The 23,330-nt window shown below is 37.8% G+C and overlaps 1 protein-coding gene across 1 annotated transcript in view; it reads right to left on the reverse strand.

The window, feature by feature from the left end:
- LOC139743634 (uncharacterized) overlaps window positions 1-13,664 on the reverse strand; it is a 37,961-nt gene extending 24,297 nt beyond the window's left edge. Inside the window, exon 1 of the mRNA XM_071654101.1 lies at window positions 13,620-13,664. Within this exon, the coding sequence (XP_071510202.1) occupies window positions 13,620-13,664 (45 nt within the window). The remainder of the gene's footprint in view (window positions 1-13,619) is intronic.
- Window positions 13,665-23,330: the final 9,666 nt, after the last annotated feature.

Genomic DNA, 23,330 nt, shown 5'->3' on the forward strand with positions numbered 1-23,330 from the left:
TCCTGTTAGACGACGTTCATCCCAGTCTAAAAAAGTAGGCGTGATACTAACCGTATGATATCGTCACCACCTACGTGGAGGTGCTAATGGTAAAACTATTACACACCTGACCGTGACTATTGACTGACCGTGAACCTCCCCGAACGGCGAAATTGATTTTTTTTTTTTAAATTCCTCAAAGTTGTCGACATTGCACCTTATAATTTTCAGTATGGAAATTGATCGGTGAAACATGAAAAGGATTGCCCTGATGAAGGAAAGGATTTGCTGAACTGGTTGCACTCACATTCAGTAATTCATTCTAATGATCACTCCAGGGGAGCATTAATCAATGAAGCGTTTTGTCCGACAACTTTGTCGGACGAATTTGCTCTTGGTCAATCAGATGTAAGGATTTCAGTAGCTTATGTTATAACAGTTGTCAGAAAAAATATCTGACAAAATGATTCATGAAATGCCCCCAGATGAGACATAAGAAAGATTGAACTAAAGGAAAGCATATTTGCTGAATACTATATACATGACGCACTCGCGTTCAATTATTCATTCTAATGATTAGGACCTATACCCTAGATTACAAGATTGTACTCCCATTGACGACCTTTAGCAGCATCGAGATGGACTGGCGTCAGCATCGAGATGGACAGCTAAAATTGCTCATGATTCGTGGAGACAAGCTTTTTAATGAAGCCACACTAATTGATTGTAATTGTAATTATCTGAGAGTATGATTGCCTTTTTACAGAATTTGCTGATAATTGAAGCAATCCTGGTCATGAAAAATGGCAAGGCTTCAGATGTATTGAAACCCTCCATCCGATTATGATATTGACGCAGATTTATTAACACGCTGGCCAACAGGCATGCACAAAATGATTATTGTACTGCGTCAGTTTTGCCAAAAAACAGACGAGCAGTCCTTAGACATCAATTAGACCTAAGCCACAACGATTGTCATCTCCTAGTTTTCGTCATCCTCGTCACTCACAGAGTGAAAAGAACTTATTGAAAAATAAAACCTAATACAATGACAAACAAATAAAAATGTAATGATAATGACAGAGAACATGTCTGACTGCTATCATCAATGTCCATAATCTGCATGGGTCAAAGATGGCTTCCCTATAGGGCCTATTGTGTACCGAGCGCAGCTATTGAAGCACGGAGAGTGGTTCTATAAATATGACACTGCGCTCAAAGCCGATTCGTCATCAAGTAAGCGGAAAAGATAAGAGAACCATGGGTAATAAATTAGCGCGAGATGCATTGCCTCTTTCATCGAAATTTCACAAATAGACCCTAAATAGATCATAAAATTCAGTCAGATATCCTCTGGTACAACAGCTATATCGCTGTGTGAGATTGATTCGTTCTCTCAAAGAAATACAAACAAACAAACAAACAAACAAACAAAAAACTACAACAAAAAATTAAAACCCTAAAAAAACGTACAGGAAAAATACTTTAAATGGTTTTTATAATTATATCTGGCCATTCTTGTGGAAAACAAAAATTCAAAAGCAACAAAAGCTGTAACACGCTCAGCAAATTTGAGTCTGAGGACATAGTTAAAAGATTATATACAGATGTCTGTGATTCTGCGCTCTCCATTAATCTCATAGCAACGACCAAAGTCATGCAGTATTCTTAACGTCTTCAACACTATTTCACATCTGTCATTCTTGTGGAAAATGAATAATTAAAAAACAACAAAAGCAGTTACACGCTCAGCAAAACATGAGTCTGAGGATAGCTATAAATATATTGGAAGGTTATAAACAGAATATATCTGAGATTTTGCGCTCTCCATTGATCTCATAGCAATGACCAAAGACAATGCATTGTATCCCGGTCTTCAACATTACTCATGTATCAGATGAAGTCCATTTCACACTCCCAGTGTGACGGATGATGTAATATGCAAAAGTGTCTCTGCTTTGCATTGGCCAATCAAACCATTATGTCATTATGAAATTTTGTGCGTGCGTGCGTGCGTGCGTGCGTGTGTGTGTGTGTGTGTGTGTGTGTGTGTGTGTGTAAGGTTTCTGTCGATGGACGAGGGACAGAATATCATAAAATCATATAGGGTACAATGGGTCTTGGCGCATTGGCTTGGCTCTATTGTCAAAGCTTAGCCATCAGTCCATCGCCCTTAATTCGTTCTTTGCTATCACTGGCATTGTCATTCAGGGTGAGAATAGTATTGTATAATATCATGCCACTATGCTAGGGCGCAGACTTATGCAAGTCCACGCCCTCCCCCTCCCCACATGGACACGCACGCACACATACACACACACACACACACACACACACACACACACACACACTTGTTCAAAGGTACGACGTTTTCATATACTTTAAACTGTATTCACTTCATTATCAAATTTCATTTATCATGAAAAAACAGAAAGCACACCCAAAATCCGTATGTCCGCGTGGAAGACCCATCATGTTTCATTTGATATGATACTCCAATAGAAAAACTGAGAAGGAAGAATTTTACACCTGAAAGTTAGTTACCATCACTATAGAATCAAACAAAATGAGAAAATATTGAAGCGGATATTCATAAGATATGTTGAAACACCTGTGCGAAAGAAGAAATGATGTCTAATTGAATTTAAGCCAGTTGGGCCGCATCCGTGATCTGCCCATCAGCGGTTAATTTTAAGGTTAGTCCCCAATTGCCGCTTTCTGACTAAGAGCTGGGAGCAGCTCCTATTATAGCTTCATGCTTTGAGCATGATGAGCGTGTAACAAAAATCCAACGGGTGTACGCTCCGCGGTAATAAGGCAAGATTGGAGAGCAAACGAGGAGACTCGGTTAGAGTTAACGTTTCAAGGTTACAGAGCAGAAGGTTCTCACTATTTTGATTGACAGCAGAATGGAAATTGTCCTTACCCGTTGCCATAGAGATGTATTGTAAATCTCCGCATATGATTGATTCGTGACACCACCGGTTCCCGATCCGGTTCCCGTTCCCGTTCCCGTTTAAGCAGTGGTTTAAAAATCAAGCCTAATCCGAGGAAATCTCTTGAAAAGATGTAATAAGACTTCCCTTTCCTCTAACGAAATCCTTACGTAAACCATGACTGTATTCCCGTGTAAGTTGAGGGGTGACACGACATTTTGCTCCTGCGAAAATTATTGTTCCGGTTTTATTTTCTCTAAGGACTTAGGGTTAGGGCTAGGGTTATGATAGAATTTTAGGTTTAGTTTGATGTGAGAGTTAGGATTAGGGTTAGGGTTACGTTAGTGGTTAGAATATATGTTTGTCTTGGCGTGCAGATATTTCATGGGAGAAATATTCTTGTTGCAGGAGCAAATGTCATGGAACCGTGTTGAGGAGCATAAGCTATATAGAGTGCCATCAGTTTGCTGAATTCGAAGGGAATATAAATCATAAAAAGAACGAAGTTAGAACGTTTCAGTGAAATCTCTCGAAATTTGTGGTAACACTTCCGTGTTCTACTCCGCAGCATCTTGAGATATACAACCATTATTTTCTTAATAAAACGGATGCAGAAAAGCCTATTTTAAAACTTAACTTAAAAAAGGGAATAATCACGTTCATCTCGCACACTTATTTCACGTTAATCTTTCCCGGATGCATGGCTCTAAACGACCAAATTGTGTGCAGCGTTGCTGAATTAGTGACTTGATGCCCTAAATAACAGTCCAAACTCGAACATAATGTAGTGATATTCATAATAATAAGATACTGTACATTGTTGACAATTTGCCTTAATTAAATACGCAATACTATTATGCTCTTGCACAAAAGATAATTGAACTTATGCAGTTCAGCAGGAGTTTAATATTTGCTCATAATGCAACTATGCAGTTGCTGTACATTGGACAAGGCGCACTATTATTGCCCTTTATATTTAATCGCTTGAAACAAGATTTCGTGGGAAGCCATTTGGCGGCTATGTATGGGAGTTGAATAATGCTCAGCACCACCTGACCAATACGGCTAATTAGGACCAGGCATTTAGACAACTCATTTGATATTTCCGGCTGCAATAGATTGCTAATCGGTGTCAGAGGACTCCACCTGCTGTACAACGGAGGGAGTGTCATGCGAAATATCATGATGAGTAGCATACAGCGTATTGTCTTTACAGGTCAGTTTTAAATGCTTAAATGTAATGAAAGGTTAAACATTGATTTGACTATCGATATAGTTATTATCGACTTTTAATCCCTCTGCTCTCATACTCAATAACGAGCGATGGATGAGTGCTCATGCCAAAGTCCTAGATCTTAATTTTTTTTTTCTAAAAACCTCCTGCTATGAGAGAACGTGACATTAAGGATTCCTTTGTCTTCCAGACGACACCGAACTGTCCCTCAAGAGGCATTATGGGTCATCAAAATTACATGCTTCCGGTTCGCGGGCATGGGAAATTCGGGGAGAGACAGAGGTAGTCCGACCGAGGTATGCCACCTGCCGAGCTACTTGAAGGTGACAAATGACACTGCGTTCTTGCATGGTTGCGTTTTGATACAAAGGGAACGAGATTGACATGCTTAAGTCAAAGCGCTTTTGTCAGTTGCTAGTACAAGGTAGAATATCGAAGAAAGCAAAAGTATTCATAAATTAAACAAAACGGTTACTAGTTCTCTATCCAAGATTTGGCTCGATCGATTAGCAATAATTAAGAAAAAAAAAGGAAGAAGAAAAGTCATATTTCTTTGACGTAGCTTTTAAAGGGATGGTATAGTATTGGTTGAGATGAGGATCCACTTTTTAACTTTTTTTTTTTCGAGATACTTAGAAACCATTTTATGAAATGTTAAAGAGCATACAATTCTAAGAGGAATTCAAAGTTTATTTGATGAATGGGGGATATGGGGGGGGGGGGGTTCCGTTCCTATTTTTACCCCCAAAATATGACAGTAATCAGAAGTTACCAGATCCATGAATACATGTACCAAAAACATTTGTTTTTTATCTTTATATAATCAAATGTATCAACTAATGAGTGTTCGTGGACAGCAATGAATGAAATACATTTTATGCGTTTTATTCATGGTATTCATTTTTAGCTGCTATTACTTATTGCCCCCTGCTCCAACTGACCCTTAACTTGGCAATAAATTTTACATTCCTGGCCCCATCATATAGGTTGTGATAACACTGTTATCGGACTATGAGGGACCCAAATGATCATCGTACTTGTCTTGGTGCCATTAAAAAAAATGTCACTAACCATGTAGAATATGGAATTAGAATACATTTACAGTGAAAGAATTACAGATTACGACAAAAAACCTGGAGGTATAGGCATGTCAAGCCTGTAATATATCTGTGCGTGCCAGCCATCGCGCGGTTTCCATGGACATGCCTGGAAATCATCCAAGATTTTTATATTGCAACCTGTCGAAAGGACAGGTAGCTAATTGCTCGAGAATCGTCTACACATTATAAAACTGTGCGCTGTGGTTATTCATATCAATCGCTCATATTTCAATGTAATTGATCACAAAGCAGCTAAAGATCATTGTATGTTTTACAGATGGCAGACGTGATATCATTTTCCTTGATTGGCTCAAATATGTGGTTTTCGTATGAACCACTTTATCTTTAGAATTTGGCAGAATCATTTTTTTTTTCTAATGTGACAGACAAGTTATACCTCTGGCTAGGAACAGAAATCCCATTGGTCTATTTCCCTCAAATATCCGTGTTATACCTGATGAAAGTAAACTGTTCAAATGATGGCTTCATGAGAATATGTAATTACCCAGCATGTAAGCCTGATATTTTTCCACCCCCCCCCCTCCCCCGTAGTTAGGAACTTCCTACATCAGGAATTAGCTGGGTACAATACACTTGTAAAGTATCTTGAAGTAAATTTCAGTTCGTGAATACTGTACTTTAAAAAATAAATCTATGTGAATAAATGTTGTTGGTGAATAGAATAGATGAAGTTTATGAATCGAGTGAAAGATACAGTAGCGACTGACGGGGACTAAAAATAATCTATACAACTTTTAAGGGAATTAATAAAGTTGAGAGCTTTTACCTCGTACAGAAAGGAATGCCGCTTGTTAGATGATAGATGAAATAATAGGTCTTTGCCTGCGATCATATAAGAACAATGTTAGTGATGATCATGATGATAGAGACGAATCTGTTCACTGTAGTATAGAAACATACAATGACAGCTAAACAGCTAAAACCCGTCAAAGGAACTCAGAACGCGCATCACTTCATCTTCACTTTTCAAATGAACATCTTTAACGCAGATCTTTTTTTTTTGGGGGGGGGGGGGGGAGGATCCCTTTAATGTCATGTCTCACTTGCCCCGCAAATGTCACGGTTTGTGATACTGTAAGTCTCGCCGATATTTATTTGGTTTGGGGTTGGTCATGCATGTTTACAGAATATGGTGCACGCTTCGACGGATTTGCCTCAAGTCAGGTTACTGGAGAGGAGAAGAGAAAAAAAAAAGAATCAAGAGTTTAGAAACTTGCTTGGGCAAATACAGATGAGGATCGGTGACAGTGTACAGACGGGTTGACCCTGTTTGGGCAACGCTAACCATGGCCATGGGCCTTTCTCACTTGTCACGCATCGCCGGTCGATGCCTTCCGCATCCACCACGGGCGAGTCAACTTACGGACGAAGTGGCGGCATTTGCTTCTGGGCACCCTAATAAAATCAATCAACAGCACATAAATCTTCCCTTAGTTTCCTCTTTCACAGAGTAATGGATTCAAACGGAAGAAATTATATCATTAGCCATGCTGGCATCAAGACATTCTAGAGAAGTTTTGTTTCAATACCAACAACTATGACATTTGAGGGGAGATGTATTTCAAAATCATACTAGATTGAAAAAAGGCGCCATTTTCTTACCCTTATAATCATCTGACGAAAAGGTGGGAAGCCATGACATCAGTGGCGGAAAGGATTTGCATATTACGTAATTATGACAACATCGCTACCTTGGAAACTGGAATGTGTGATTTTTCGAAGCTTTGGTCAAATAATGTCAGTGCCAATATCCACTGCAATGTTTGCTCCATCTGCTACGGTTCGTGACGATCAACTTCATCGTGGATCGAAGTTTCTCTTTAAGGTTGGCAAGCCTCAAATGTTTACTTCCGATAGTTGCTGTCTTCGATGTGTGATGTGGGGAGAAGAGAAGATCGGCCAGCCCTTAATCGTTAGGGCGGGTTAACCACACTTCCCTGTCTCCATTGCAGCTTAACCCTTTCCATACTTTACATACCTTTCCATTGAAAATTACAATGGAGTACTGAAACAGCGGTTCTGACACAGTTAAACTTATCTAAGCCAAGCAGACGATAATAGTGGTACGTTTAAACCTCTCATGACAACGAGTGATTATAGTACTCTTGGTAATTAATAGAAAACGGCTACTACGCAGAGTAATATACAGATTTAATTCCATTGCATCATGAGTTCTTACATTGAACATTTAACACATTTTTAATGTGATGTTATAATATTAGGTCTGGGTTTGAATATAGCCTTTTATCTTTGAGAATCATTCGCAGTAAGGCCCTAAAAAAGCGCGCACGACATCTAAAAACTTTCAATGTATGTTACTTTCGTCGATGACTATCAATTGCAGACTGGAGATAAGCAAGGGTGCTTCTCGTCAGAAGTGCTCAGTCTGATTTTGGAGCTGAGGTGCCGTGTCTGCTTTGAGACGCAACTTCCTTCTCACGGGGGTATCAAGCTACACTGTCAGGAAAAGAAACGCACAGATTCCTCCAAAATATGTGATCACAATCTTGCTAACTATGTCTACTACACATATAGCTTGCTGATTTTGTCAGTATTTTCACTTGCTATAATGATTATGTGCTAAGCAATGTGTTTATGGCATTCAAATCTTTTGGATATTAACAAAACTGCTCTGTATGTAATCATTTTTTCCTATACTCTAACTACTAATGGTTTCTGACTCGGGTTAGATAATTTCCTAGATTGGTTTGCATTCGCAACTCTTGGATCTGCATGAAGACGTTTTGCCTCTACGCCTCTCGAGGTCTTGAGCTAGTTCTTTTCGGCTGCTTCCCTCCAGTGCTCAGCGAAAGAGTATAATAAACTGCGGGAACGCAAGCGAGAAATTCCCCGAAGTTCATCGAGGGATTGCGCTTCCTTCCGAAGGGATTGGATTGTGAGTCGAGATAAGCTTTAGCAATGGCCTGCTTGTTGTTCGAAGGGAAACAACGATTTATCGAAGTCGACTGCAAACAATCCCTCCTTTCTGGATGAAGTCATGGCAAATTGACGTTGAAATACTAAATATGACATGGCGATCATTTTTAAGACATGTAAATAGGAATGTCGCTTAAACATTTTGAAAAATTTTCGCAAGACAGATTTTTAAGAAGTCATTTAAGTATTGGTCTGTGTGTTTGATTCTCCAAAAAAAAAGTAGAAAGGGATTGGTGAAGAGGGGTGATATCATCTAACCAGATGGCGTACTGGATAAGATGTCTCCCGTCGATAGATAACGTGAAGTTGATGTCCGTCAGGGTTGCATTATGGGTCACGGGATTTTCCCCACTTGCTGTCGTTGGATGAGATGGACGGAGTGTCATCCTTCGTGACAGTTACGTGGTCAGTCCCTCGAAAGATACAGATCATGAGGCACCCAAACAGGTGCGCTTGCTGAGAGATCCTTTACAAGTGCGAGCTATTACACGACTCTTCGCACTGCCGCGTTTAATAAGAAGTTATCTAGCTGCATAACCTCAAAGTAATGCTTGTGTCTTTGTGAGTAGAATTCAAGTCTTGAAAAATGCCACTGGATAGTCTGCAGTAAGTTTGGGCGGGCAAAAAGAGGATCTCATTTGCATACTACGCCATGGAGAACGGCATTTTAAAATATAGAAACGACCCAAAAATGTTGCACAACAAAAAAAGTGTTTCCCTAATCAAAATGGCGTAACTTTGCAAAGAAAAACGTTTTGAGCAAAACAGTTTCGCAGCGTTATTTCTACACTTATTGACTAGCTTCTGTGTAAAAATGAAAAAGACCTCTTCAGTTGCGCGTGGGTAAGCGTACATGAAAGAAAAACAGTTACTAAGAAGTACTCTTCAAATGTCACAAGAGTCACAAGGGGGGGGGGGTGTCTATGAAACATTTCACATGTTTGAGTGATGTTGTTTTGTCGTCCATCGTTCAACTCCTTCAAACATGTGAAACCTATTATGTCTTTTTTTTACGGTTGGATAATCACAGTTTTTAGGGGGAAAAGCTATGTTCAGCCATCACAAAACTGCAAAATCCATTCATTTTTTTTGAAAGAATTGACATCAGATATTGGTACCAACACGTAAGGGCACATTAATTATGTGAACATTACATTAATGAGAGTTGTGTGTCGTAATTTAGTAAGCGCCCTTAAAAAAAAAAATCAAGGAGCAAGAAATGCATAAATGTACTGTTAACATTGCATAAGGGGGGGGGGGTCAAACACAGGATTATAAAACAACAGCAACACTTAGGCATTCGCCAGAAGCAGAATGACCCACAGACCTACCGAAATGACTTTAGCGGCTTCTGAAAAGTCGTCATTTTGTATTTAATATGTGCTCACTCATGTATGCCTAAACAGATTACTCTCATTTTCACTTAGAAGTTTTCGGTCAATGAATATCAGAATAACCCTTGATTATCAAATCATTTTGCTTTAAAAAAAGTGATGGTAAAGAGTGACGGTAGTTTGATTAAGGCGGAGTTATTATGTGTGTTTGTGTGTGCGCGCGCGTGTGTGTGTAGTAGAATCATATCTTAGGTCAATTCCACCTTCATATACATAAGGACTAAGAGAATGCAACAATATTAGTAGAAGACATCACTGAAAGTTTGAGGAAAATCAGACAATCTGTTCAAAAGTTTTGAATTTTTGAAGTTTCAATGTTGCCATCGCTAGATGAGAAGACTACTATACAGCTTGTGATGTCACAAGTGTAAAACGATATAAAGAAAATATAAAGAAATGTCCACATATTTTCACTTTTCTCGAATAATAAGCGAACACCTGACTTGTCTCTTTCAGAAGGCAGGATAATAATACCCTTAACATACGTCATTGACAAATCGAGGAAATGTGCACTTTTTTCTTTTTCCTTTTTTGAAATTCTCTTTATATTTTCCTTTTATCGTTCTACGCATGTGACATCATACACTGTAGTAGTCTTCTCATCCAACAGTGACTGCGCAGATACTTTAAAAATTCATAACTTTTGGACAGATTGTCCGATTTTCCCCAAACGTTCGCTGATGTGTTTTACTAATATTGCTGCATTCACCCCATCCACATGTTTATGAAGGTGGACTTGTCCTTTAAATGCTGACATTTAGAAAGATGGCACGAAGTATTGGCAGTTTATGAAGTCGAGTCAATTTAATAAACCAAAGCGTCTCCTGAAACCACTCCTTCCTGCTGTACAAAAACATTGTCCAACTTTACAAGCTTATCTAAGTTGACATGGGTGGGTGCAAATCAGTCGAAACCGTCAAATCAGTTGTAGGCACTGGATGGATTCCTTGGAAGAAAGTGTTGAGTCACTTTTGGGAGCTACATTTTCGGAGATGCCCGATTTTCCGCCCGAAATTGTCAACAGCTGCCGTAGAAACGCAGTCCAAATCTACAAAGGTTCCTGACACAATTCCCATTGTCAAAGACATTGCCAAGATATTGGGCAATAAACATTTATATTTCATTCATCTACGCAATACCACGATGCATCCTCCTATAACCACATCTGATGTAGGCATAACGCAACATAATACTATTTCATAAGATTTGAATCAAAGACGATGCACTTGTGTTTTACTTCGGAAAGTGAGCTAGATCATTATTTATCTAAAATGTCCCCCCCCCCCCCCCACACACACACACAAGGAGAAAAATTTACAGATCTTGCCTTTACATATTTATGATAACGTAAAAACAATAACACACATTTTTATGCTTTTCTCGAATTTTCAAAGGATCTTAATACGTACGTGTTAGAAACAAACAACAAACAAAATTCCACACGACAGAACGAAACAAAAGTTTCTTTTTACACCATACCATCAACAACTTTTGATGTCATTGGGTTGGGATGTGTGCGTGTGACGTCTATGCAAGGAGGGAAGCTGTGTGTCATGCATTAGGCAATCAAGACACCATAGGGGTTCTGTCATTTACCGATAAGGTCCAAAGAAACATGGCCCGAATTCACGAACGTGGTACAATATTGAAACCATTGTTTAAACCATGGACAATTTGTATGGAGCGCCAAGTGTCGCATGGCCTATTTCGTTACGAAACTTTCAGAGACCCTATTATACCTTCCTTATTTTTGTGTCAAATTTGATAATATATTTCTAATCTGTTTATTTCATTTCATTCTATTCATTAGTTTAAAAAAAAAAACCAACTGAACATGGGTTGGGCTAATATTAGGCCTACGCTGTAAATTCGTGTTTAGAATCATGGCAGCATCAAACAAAGTTGTGAATTGTGATGACGTCATAAAACAGCTGGCATTGAAAGGATATATTCGTCAAGTGGGATACGTTTTAAAACAATGAACAATGTGCATTATTTGTACATACACACACATACACAAACAACATCTACATGATCGTAACTCTTCAGTACATTACCATAGGATTCGCAGATTTGTAATTTCACTTGTCTTTTTAATTGAATTGAAATTGTGTTATTTCATTGCAGTTACATATGTATATATATATTGATGATTTTACAGTTCATCTATGATGTCTAATAATGTCCATTGAATTGTTGTATTTAATTTTAATTGTTGTTTAATGATTTATATATTCTGTAACATTTTACAGCTAAATGTGTATATTATTCATGTAATTTTAATTTTCTGTATCGTACATTTTATGTGTTGTTTTTAAAAAGGGCATTGCTGAAAACCAGACATTGCTGAGCAAGCAACCCTTTCAAAATATGTGAAATAAATAAAATAAATAAATAAAGCAAAGTCAGTCAGCGGATTAGCATTATGTATGTTAAAATGATTGATCTGCAGTACGATATTCTGTGTCAGAAACCGGCATACATGAATACAAAACATTCGTATATATAGTGTGTGCAATACACACCACAAAAGTTATAATTAAAAAAAAAAAATCAAAATTAAGTGTATAAACGTATGATTACAGAAGGATGTGGCTGGTATTCAATGACGAATCACAAAAAAGAGCTATGTTTTCGAATGATAATGTTCCTAATAAAACGCAACATTTGTGTGAAAATCTTAGCTATAACAGGCAGGAATTATCATGGGAAGAAAGCAAGAGTAATTAAGAAATAAAAATGAAGGAACAAAAAAAAAAGAAAACAAATAGCCTGGATCTTGTGCCTATAACAGACACGATACAAATAGGGAGAGAGAGAGACAGTGAGAGAAAAAAAAAAGACTTGTCTTGTCAGGCATCAGGCACAGACTAACACTTTAGTTTGATGGCCTTATCTACTGACTAATTTCCCGCCTGAAATCACTTCGAAAAAAAAAAACGCTTTGGCCAAGTTCCGATTGCAATTACAGCTGAAAATTCTGTATTCCGCTTTCATGCACTGCCTTTTGACAGTGTTTACAATATGAGATAAATCTACGAGTTAATTTTCCCATCACAAAGGGCGAAAAAGATGAGCATTCATTAAAGGGCAGCTGAGGTTTGTCATACATTTTAGGATTTAGTTATAGTTTTAATTCCGCAACAATTGAGAAAATAATGAGGTTCTTAGCAGGTCTCTTGTTTACATCAATGACGCAACCATATCACGCAAGAGTCCAGGTCTCGACACTTTTGTAATAGGGTTGTGTTTAAACTTGTTATAGGTTTTCTGACATGTTTTGCTGTGACTATTTATTACCAGGTTTTAGTGTAGGATGGTCCCATCTTGACTTTGTCACGAATAACGCTCATCAGCAGACCCTGCACGGACAATACCTAGCAACTATTGTATCTGCTATTAACTTCATCTATTCCTTTTCCCTCCTTTTGACATTGTGTAAAGACATTTTTTAAAATATAAATTGACACTAGAATATCGAATACACGTATTGACCATCTTTTACACATTATCATGATCGAGAAGAGATAAAAAAAAAAAGTATGTGAGAGTTACAAAGAGATAGAATATCGGGTCGTGGAGCCCGAAAAGGTTTTGCTAAGCAAGGGATCTTTGAAACACTTCTATTCAGCATCAAAGTGAGGCTTGATCCCGAAATACTAGGTCACTACCAACTGAGTAGTTTGGTTTATAGCATTTGCACATTTCTGCATTGTTCGGCAGAGGCATATGACCATACGTCCATACACACATAGATAGATACGATGAAAATACTGATCAACTAAAGTTACGTATTTATTACAGCTAACAGCATTTTTTACTAAAGCCTCGTCTATGCATTAATGTTTTTACTCTATAGCTTTCTGTGATATAGGTCCAATCGACCAAAAAAAAAAAAAAAACACCCCAAACAAACAAACAAACAACAACTTTTGAAATCTTTTAGAATGTAATCCTTAAGTATCTTGAGTACTTAAGGATCTGTCAATTGACTGTTTGCAGACATATATCTTCTTACCTGAATGAGGAGGAGAAAAAACGATAGGATCTTCACACTTGCCATTCCGTGCAACATCATATCGGAGTATTTTTGCAGGCAATAGGATGATGAAACTTCGTACCACAACTTTATGGACAGAAAGAATTCAACTCTTTTTCAGATAGGTTAAAGTCCCACTGAAAAACTAGAGGCAAAGTCAACGCTGAAAGGTAGTCATAATTCGACGTGTCCCTGGAACGATTATAAACATAAAAGTATCCAACTTTTCCTTCTCCTTTGCTTTCGTCACTCTGCTTTGCTTTTGTCCTTTTAGTTCTTCTTCTGCTTCTTCTTTGTCAAACTTTGGAAAGTTCGCCCATGCAAAAATTGCCTCCGCGCCGCGCGTCATAAGAAATCCTCCGAAGTCCTCTCACCAGACGAACGCAATTCTCGCCCTTTCCGAGTTGCGCGCTCTTGGATACGTCACAATTGAAGGCTAGCGTTTTGGGGGATCGATTGCAGAGCGGCTACTTTCCCGAGCGGTGAGGGGGGGGGGGGGGGGGAGGAAATGCCAATAAGCCTAACGGAATCAAGCGAGTGAGGGGGTCAGGTTGTGCTCCTGCCGTAATGTCAACGAGCCGTCCAAGCGGTCATATGAAAGTCATTGAATGGACTCACTGCTTAAAGGGGGCTAATTCTAACTGTCGAATAATCCTATATCGAGTGCTCATTTGAAAGGGATGTCTCAGATAGTATCAAAGATACATATATGCTTTTAAGACAGTGAATTTAGGGTTGAACTTCAGGGATGGGAAAATGCACTGCTACTAAGTTTTACTAATTTTGTTTGTACAATGATATTTTCGATGTTAATGAGAATCATTATGTATCAACGCATTTACCAATATTTTCCTCGTAACTCCATAATTATTAACGTTCTAGTAGCAACACACAAAAGTACACAGATAGACGTACTTTAAAGACGATGGTAAAATGTTGTATTCTAATTTGATTTCTTTGATTACTTTACTAATAAGTAGGTACATTTCTGACACCATTCATTCGCTCTTATTAAGGAATTTGTTGTTGATTATGATATTTATGAGCATTGCCGATTTCTTTTTAATGAAGATCACTTTCTAACTGCAGGGCGACTGTGAAGAGAACATTTGCATAACAATATTGGCCAACCTTGTCGCAAAAAAATAACGTTGTTTGCATGTACAGATATGTTTGTATGTATCATGCAGATCTCATTCAAGTTTTCTGTATGTTATAGCTGTAAACATGATATGGAGTCCCCTTTGTCCTTTATCCGTTCATTTCATTTCTCTCTTTTTTGTTTCTTCCTTGATTGTGTTCTTAACTTAATCCATTAAGTTGTTTTTTTTTGCGAAATTAGATTTCACAAAATTATCATGACTTGATATATTGTCATTTTCTTTCAACTCTTTTTTTTTTTTTTAATGTCCACCTCGTCTGGTCCTCTGCATAGTCATCCTGTTTCTTGTAGTCTTCTCAGTTGCTCAATTAATATTACTGCTGAAACTGAAAGAAAATAGTTATGTACTTAGTTCTCAGTGATATCGAAATAATTACGTAACAAGAAGTCTCTGGTCAGAAAGGATTAAGAAAAATTTTGAACGGCATCCAAATCTACAACAACTGTCATTTCTGGGATTACTGAGTAAAATACCGTACTGTTCTAGATAAAAGTCTAATCGTCACGGCATTCCTTTCTGTTGCCATCATCTCTCTCTCTTCTCTGTAAGTGTATTTCTTCATCATCATGATATGCGCGCTTTATGATCGCAGAAGTTCTCCCCTCGAACCCCATACCCACCCGCCTTCACTCTATTACCTCTCTTGCTCTCATTCGTTCTCGGTGCCATCGTACAATTATTAGGTCCCTGGACAGGTTGACGGGGACAAACTTGAATGGAATCCAAGCTCTTCAACAACAGACATCCTTAGAGATCAAGTCGATGTCCTCGTTACCTTCAGAGATTAACCTCCATGCATCAATATTCTCGATTCCCTAATAAAGTCTAGGACCCACCAGATTCCCGTTCGGAATGGATTAAAACATAAAAACAATAACAACAAACAAACACATGACAGCTAATATGGTTGATTTTGCCTTTATTATGTATACAAAGGTCTGCTGGGCGAGTCCATGCATTTTGTGCTTGTGCAAGGGGTGCCAATGTCAAGCGAAGAGGGACAGGTAATCAATCACGTGCGATACTTCAGATGGTTCAAACAGATGTGTATCCATGCAGGCTGTACAATTTGGTATACAACGATGGGTATCCAAAGATTTAAAGAACCACTGAGAAACACCAGCTGTTCATCAAAAGTTCATAATATCACCATCCTGTACTTAACCTTTATCGAACTATAATTTTATTACTAAACAATTACAAAAGAGATAATTACGAAGAAAATATACTTAAGCATTGTGAAAAATTATGTGATCACATTTGTAAATGCCAAGGCGGCAGTTCCTTCAAAGATAATAGCGAGCTTTAGATCTGCGACGCGAACGCCAAGGACGACGCTGTTAGGCTAAAAATGGGGTTCTGCACATGCGCAAGATAGCTGTTTCTATTGTTCAACCCTAGATACTGTGTCGTCCTATAGCGTTCACGTCGCAGAGCTAAAGCTTGCTATTAAAGTTGATTGCTCGGTTTTATATCGGCAAAGAACATGTTTAACATGGACTGGTAAATTTCCTTGACTTTTATCGTTTATTGTTTATCGTTGGTTTGCTGCTGCTGTTGTTTTGTTTGATTTTTCTTTTTTGGGGGTGTATATTGGTGAAATGGGTGTGGTGTGTAAAGATTGTGAGGGGTGGGAGTGGGGGCCGTGTGTAATGCAAGTAGTGGATCTTTGCTATACTCATTTGAGCTATCCGCGTTTATACCCTCTGATGTAACTGGCTTCAGGACGCAGGATGCGGTTACCATGTCAACTATGTATCCCGCTAACGAAGTCAAACAAGCCTCTCCCGCGACGCACCCTTTAAAGCAAAATGCCGCCTTTCGCCAATTAACGAGGCATATAATCCCTTGAAAAGAAATATAGTCTCATAAATGTCACCTTGAATACCAGAATAATTTAGTAAGATTTTATTCCGGATTACTAATTATCATTTCGTAACATCTAGAGGAACGATAAAACCTTAGATCTTCAATTAACATTAAGCCTAAAACCTTATGCATTAAGATTAAATAATAGATCTTAAATAAACATTTAGCCTTTGCATGCACTGTAAAAACATCGGTGTTAGATTTAACATCATGGGTGTTAAATCTAACACCGATCAAGTGTCAATAGAGGACCACACCCACAGGTGTAGAAATGTATTGTGACGGTGTTGAAAAAGTGTTCACCTGGCACTCCGTGGTGTTAATTTGACACTGTATCTGGTGATATTTTTGACACTGCGCTCGTGTTAATTCAATAATGACACCGCATGGTGTTGATTTGATATTGCTGGTGGTAATGTCAATGGTATAACACCCGTCCAGCTTCAACAGGAGACCACATCAACTGGTGTTACCGTGGTGTAAATGTGTTTACACATTTTTTTCTTCAAAAATCAAGTACTTTATCGGAAAATTCTTGATCGTCTTGTTGAAGTTCAAAATCAACAATAAGTGCAGTAACTAAGAAACTATTCAAAGAACAGTTTTATATTTTGAAATGACACCCGGAGGTGTTAATCTAACACCATAAATGAGAACCGGAAATTCAACACCAGCTTGGTATTTCATATTTAACACCGGACTTTCTTCAGTGTGCATTTGTAGTAATGAAGTGTAATACTTTAAACCTAGATTCCATTGTACAAAAATTAAACGAAATTTTGGTCCGACTTTGAAGGCCTGGTATTCTGTCGTCTTCTGACGTCCTCAGATGTATGAATTGGGTGGGACCCAAAAGAGTACTCTTAATGCTACATTTTTTTTTTTACTGCATTCACCCATCCCACTGAATAATGTTTTTGTTTTTGTTTTGGGTGTTTTTGATATGCGTGTTAGCTATAAACGACGGAATTTTGAAAAAGATGCATATTTGAGTAGGCCTATATACGTAGAAGCGAAAATTGTGACAAATAATGTCCTTGATGATACAATAATGCCAAAGCATGATCGTTCATTTTATGCAATGACGCCACAAAATTTGTTAGGTATTGGAGCAACATCAGCGACAAGAGCCACCCGAGTGACTTTAACTTGTCATGGTTGTACACTTGACAGTGACCTCGATGGTATAGCTTGTTAATCAAAGGGCGCGCTGTTTTGTTGATAGCAAACGTGCCAGACGGGGCCGCTCCAAGAAACAAGCCGGTGAGTCACGCTAAGACAACAGGTGTTGCTCCGTTGACATCACGGCGAACGAGGCAGGCTCACAAGTCGTCGACCCATACTTCTTATTCTCTCCGAGTCTCTCTTTCATCGTATTTCGATACATTCGGTTTATAGTTGTTCTTTTTTGTAAGTCTCCCTTCGAAGACAGTAAGTGAACTATTTGGTCAGTAGTGAACCCACTTTTGTAGATCGAGGTATTGCAACACAGAGTGGCGTTTGTTGCATAAAACGCTTAACCTGAGGAAAACTCTGGAAGGAACTTGAAAAAAAAAATCAGGTTAGTATGATTCCGCCATGGAATTTACACAGGAAAAATTCTATTGAAAATTAACTGGAGTTTTTCTCAGGTTAAAAAAAAAGTTTTATGCCCCAAATGATATGTATCAAGACGGCCATGGCAAACTCTCACTTCTTGTTCAATCACAACAACAACAACAATAACAACAATTGGCTACTTCACAAAACTCACCAAAATAATGTGTAAAGGAAATCAACTTCTGAACTAAACGGTTAAAGACTACATAAAATTCGACTGTATAATTCACAGTGCGGTAAAGTTAAACCGTTCTTTATTATAATCAAAATAAACGATCTCCAATTCTTAGCATTGCATACAAACTCAAAGGTAATAGTCTTGGAGATGTGTGTTAAATTTGTGAATTGTTTCATGACAGCAGCGAACTTGAGAATTGGGTTGACCTTTTGTTTTTGTCCCTCTCGCCTGCCTATCACATATGTCCGTGGCTTTATTTCAAACTTGGCTCTTTGGTGTCACATCTGTTCTAAAGGTTAAAGAACTTTTTATGGTGACAGATACCATTGATCCTTCTGGCGAATTAGAGACCTGGAATGCGAGCTGAAGGGAGCAATGACCTTTAAGAATATTTCGTGGAAATTCTTTGGTTTCGATATATCTTTCTCCCCTTTTTTCCCCTTTTAAACATGAATACAAATTTGCGAAGAATGCATATACATTTCACATGTACAGATACATTAGAATAACTGATGATGAAGTATGTTTTATCATTTTTCCCTGCAGGCCAAGGGGTAGCAGAAAGCTCCAAGAACTTAGAGTTGAGCCACTGGCTGTTTGTAAATCAAGAATGAGGTTGTTGCGTGTAATAGGGTTGTCCGCAAGTTAATTTAGTCTCAAATAGACTCAGTCTCAAATATCAAATTGACTTTAATAGATATGGTAAATGAAATACATTTTATTGGAATCGGACTGAGAAATAGAAAGTTAGAGTTTCAAATCTTATAAGGGTTCCCGAGAACATCAGTTATCGGTCACCTACATCGGTCCCCCCACCTACAGCACCTTTGCAAGGCAGATCTTCACCAAGTCTTCCACTCTGATATGCATTCAGGCAGAATGAAAAAGTAGGTCCTGCCCATCAAAATGTCAAACACCTGTGATGATGTAACAATAATGGCACTGGATTGCTCTTCTATGGCGCTTCATTCACGCATTGAGCAATCAGAATCGAATAATTACAGCCATCATGACTGCCATGTAACTTATTGAACAATTTCCCTGTTCTTGAAGCGTCCCATTCCTGGCTGGCGATATGGAGCAACAAAGTAAAGAAAACTCGTTGTAATGATTTATTTGGAGAACCTATTGAGAATCCCTGATGGAGGGCAGACGCGTAGCTCACAAGTTTTGCTGGCTGACACAGTTGCACCAAGCACCAACAGACTGATGGGTATTGAACACGAATTCTTCTGCTCGATTCGTATAATTATAGTATCCTGACCATTATACTACAAGATCAAAGAAGAACAAGAAGCGGAAGAAGCGGATGAAGAGGAAGAGAGAAGAAAGTGGAGACTATGCACAAGAAGCAAAACAGAAATCGTGCTGCAGGTTTTGTTGGAGGGGAAGATGGGTTGAAAGGGGGAAAAATTCCGAAGGGTGATGCTGTTTTGTCAAAAAGGAGTAATATTTATCCCTCATCCATTCTGTTTCGGAAGCACCTGGTTGGGAGCAACAAGGGGTGGGTACAGGGTTAGCCTGTGCAGACATGATGAACTTGGTTATTAAACTAACCGCACATCCTGCATGTAGAGGGGAAGCCATCTGTGCAGGCAAGACTGGCTTGAGAGCATCGTATCTATCCTCAGTTGAATTATTCCTTCGAGTTAAAAACTGCATCAGGTAATACGTTTTTGTTACTTCAGATTTTGCAGTGTTAAGGGAAATCTAATAGTATGATATCGCAGTCTTCTGACAGTGATGGCTTTAACACACAGTAATAAAACGCACAAACAGTGCGCTTTTCAGAAGAAACGACATCTTATTGAACCAAAAATAAAAGCCAGTTGAATTATCATTGGTAAGAATAGCCTTTACCCAAAAACAATCACGTATAATGGACTTCAAATCTGGGATTGCCTCCTTAATACAAAGTCACCTTCAGCAATTCCCGCCACATGCTATTTCACAAAAATGAGTTAAAATCTGTATAGTAAAAAACGCAAGTCAGATATAGATTTCATGTGCTTCATGTCTAAATCAACATCGTTAATAAAGAAACACTTTTTATTCTTCATTCTTTTCATTCTTTGGTGTTCATTCAGATTAAGTTGAAATTTGCATGTCTATGTATTATTTTTTCTCAATCCTTGATCACAAACGTGCTTACTACAGTTAGGTAAACAAAATATCTGTTTAATCTTATACTTCCTTTTTTTCTTTTTGTTGTAATATCTGAATTTTCTTTATGCATACTTGTCTAGAATTTGTTTTTCTGATGGGATTTAAGGTTGTCCTCCATTGCTGCTTTTACTTGATGTTTCACAGTTGCTCTCTCTCTCTCTCTCTCTAGTCTCTCTCTCTCTCTCTCTCTCTCTCTCTGTGTGTGTGGACTAAAGTGAATGCAGCCTAAATACAGAATGTGTGTGGATTGAGCGAATGCAGCAATATTGATAGAACACGTCAGCGAAGTTTGAGGAAAATCGCACAATCGATCGGTTCGAAAGTTATGAATGTTTGAAGTTTCAGTGCTGATATCGCTGGATGAGAAGACTACTAAGGCTCATGACGTCATGGATGTGCAACGATATAGCGAAAATGTAAAGAAAAAGGAATTAACATATATTGTCACTTTTGAAAGAGCACTTGATTTACCTCTTTCAGAAAGCAGGTTATAATGATACTACCCTTAGAATGTCAATAACGAATCTAGAGAATGTGTAGTTTTCATACATTTGTACATGCCCACTGTGTGATTCAGCGAAGGCGGCACCGAAACTTTAAAGATTCATAACTTTGGAACAGATTGTTCGATTTTCCTCAAAATTCTCTGATGTTTTTTCTACTACTGCTGCATTTCCCCAATCCATATATCATTAGGGTTCGTTCTCCATAAAACATTGGTTCTGTCATTACGAAATAAGCCTTGGGTTATTTGTCTATCCATGAACTATTCTCTTCATCATGTTTATACTGTCCAGTCCTGTAATGCATCTACTTTACATGTAAAATTTTGCGCTTAGTATTGTTATTTTGATGGTTCTTTTAATTATACCCCTTTGTCCAAAAATGGCAAGTATTGTATTTCGTAGTGGAATATAAAAAAGAAATGAAATTCAAAGTACTTCTTAGGCACTGACAAAATATGGCTATTTGTAATCAAACTTATGTAATCCTAATTAGCATAATCATTATTCACAATTAGGCTTACATACACTTGTACATTAAATTCTAACTGTATAAATTGAACTATGGCTGTATAGCAGCATTACGGCGTGATGACACACCCAACTCATTCATTCATTTACATTTCAGAACATAACATTTACAAAAAATCAAAATACAAATTTCCCTGGTACACATTCCTAGTAATACTATGATCACTCTCGTCGCTATCAGCTCTCATCCTTGTAAAGGAGACAGAGCAAATATCATACCAAATCCGTACAGTGCACATTTGATTAATTTCTATTATATCAGTATATGTTCACATCATAAAGCGAAAACCCGAAAAAACAAACAAATAAACAAACAAACAAACAAACCAAGGCAACAACAAGGTGTTTCAAAACAACATAGACACCCGCATAGACACCCTTCTTTTTGGGTTTTTTTTTTGCCCATTATCACCCTATGTGCATACATGCTTGACTGACGCTGAAGTCTGAGAAGTTTTTAAATCAATGTCACACATGTACAGATAACTCCAGTTTCGGAAGCTGGTATTTATTGTGTCGTATTACAAATTATGTATGCACTTATAATTTGTGATATTGTGAGGCACAATCTTATATAAATTATGCGTTCTCCTTACATTGGTCACTTTACTCGGTGGAATCTGTCTAATTTTGGGATTGTCCGGTGTATTCTCTCAAGGAAGCTAGCAGGAGTCAGGAGGCGGCTAAATATAGCCCAGATGTAGACAAGGACAGCCCACATGAGTCCAGAGGAATTTCCCGCGTTTTTTAGATGTCTTCCGACATGGATGGTACGGGAGACTTCCTAAGCGTGCGGCCATACGTCGGAGAAGTCCAACAGGTTTATGCTTGTTTAATTTGGACAGCATGGCCTGTCTTCGGCATATTTTTTCTCTCCTTCTCTAGCAACTAAATTCACAGGAAGAGGATAAATTGTTGCTTTACTATGAATTAACCATCATGATGAATAAAGAACTAATGAATCAAATTATAAATCATTGAATGAATACACGAAAATAGAGGAATTAAGGAAAAATAAACAAGTAGATTACACTATATGTGTATATATATATATATATATATATATATATACATGGACTCCTACTTTAATATGTGTCTGTAATGTATGTTGCATTAATCATATTCTATGTATTTGTATATCAATGTCTCCCCCTTATTTCCTTATTCTTTTTTCTCTGGACATGCATACAGGAGATGATAAAACTGTTTGCTTCTCTCTCTCTCCCTCCCCCTCTCTCTCTCGTTCTCTCTCTCTCTACCTTTCTCTCTGTATATATACAGTATATATATATATATATATATATATATATATATATGCATATACATTGTATATAATATATATATATATATATATATATATATATGTGTGTGTGTGTGTGTATGTATATATCATATATATATATATATATATATATATATATATATATATATCATCACTGATCATCACTGATGGCTCTGGATAAATCTTCATGGTATGATTCCCAAGATCAGCTCTATCTATACGAAGACGAGTGTTCTCTAATGTCTTCTTTAACGCTTCCTCTTTCTTTTATGATTGAATATCTCTACTATTACTATAGTTTCTAAAAACTATTCTTTTAGTGTAAAAATGAAATAATTCTTCAAGTTTTGTCACTTTCTATGAACCTGCTCTTCGGAAAAAAAAAGAGTTTGTTTTGTT

This window comes from Diadema antillarum, unplaced genomic scaffold (assembly GCF_040938485.1).
Source record: "Diadema antillarum isolate AM-2024a unplaced genomic scaffold, OU_Dant_1.0 seq00001099_RagTag, whole genome shotgun sequence".
Taxonomy (NCBI): domain Eukaryota; kingdom Metazoa; phylum Echinodermata; class Echinoidea; order Diadematoida; family Diadematidae; genus Diadema; species Diadema antillarum.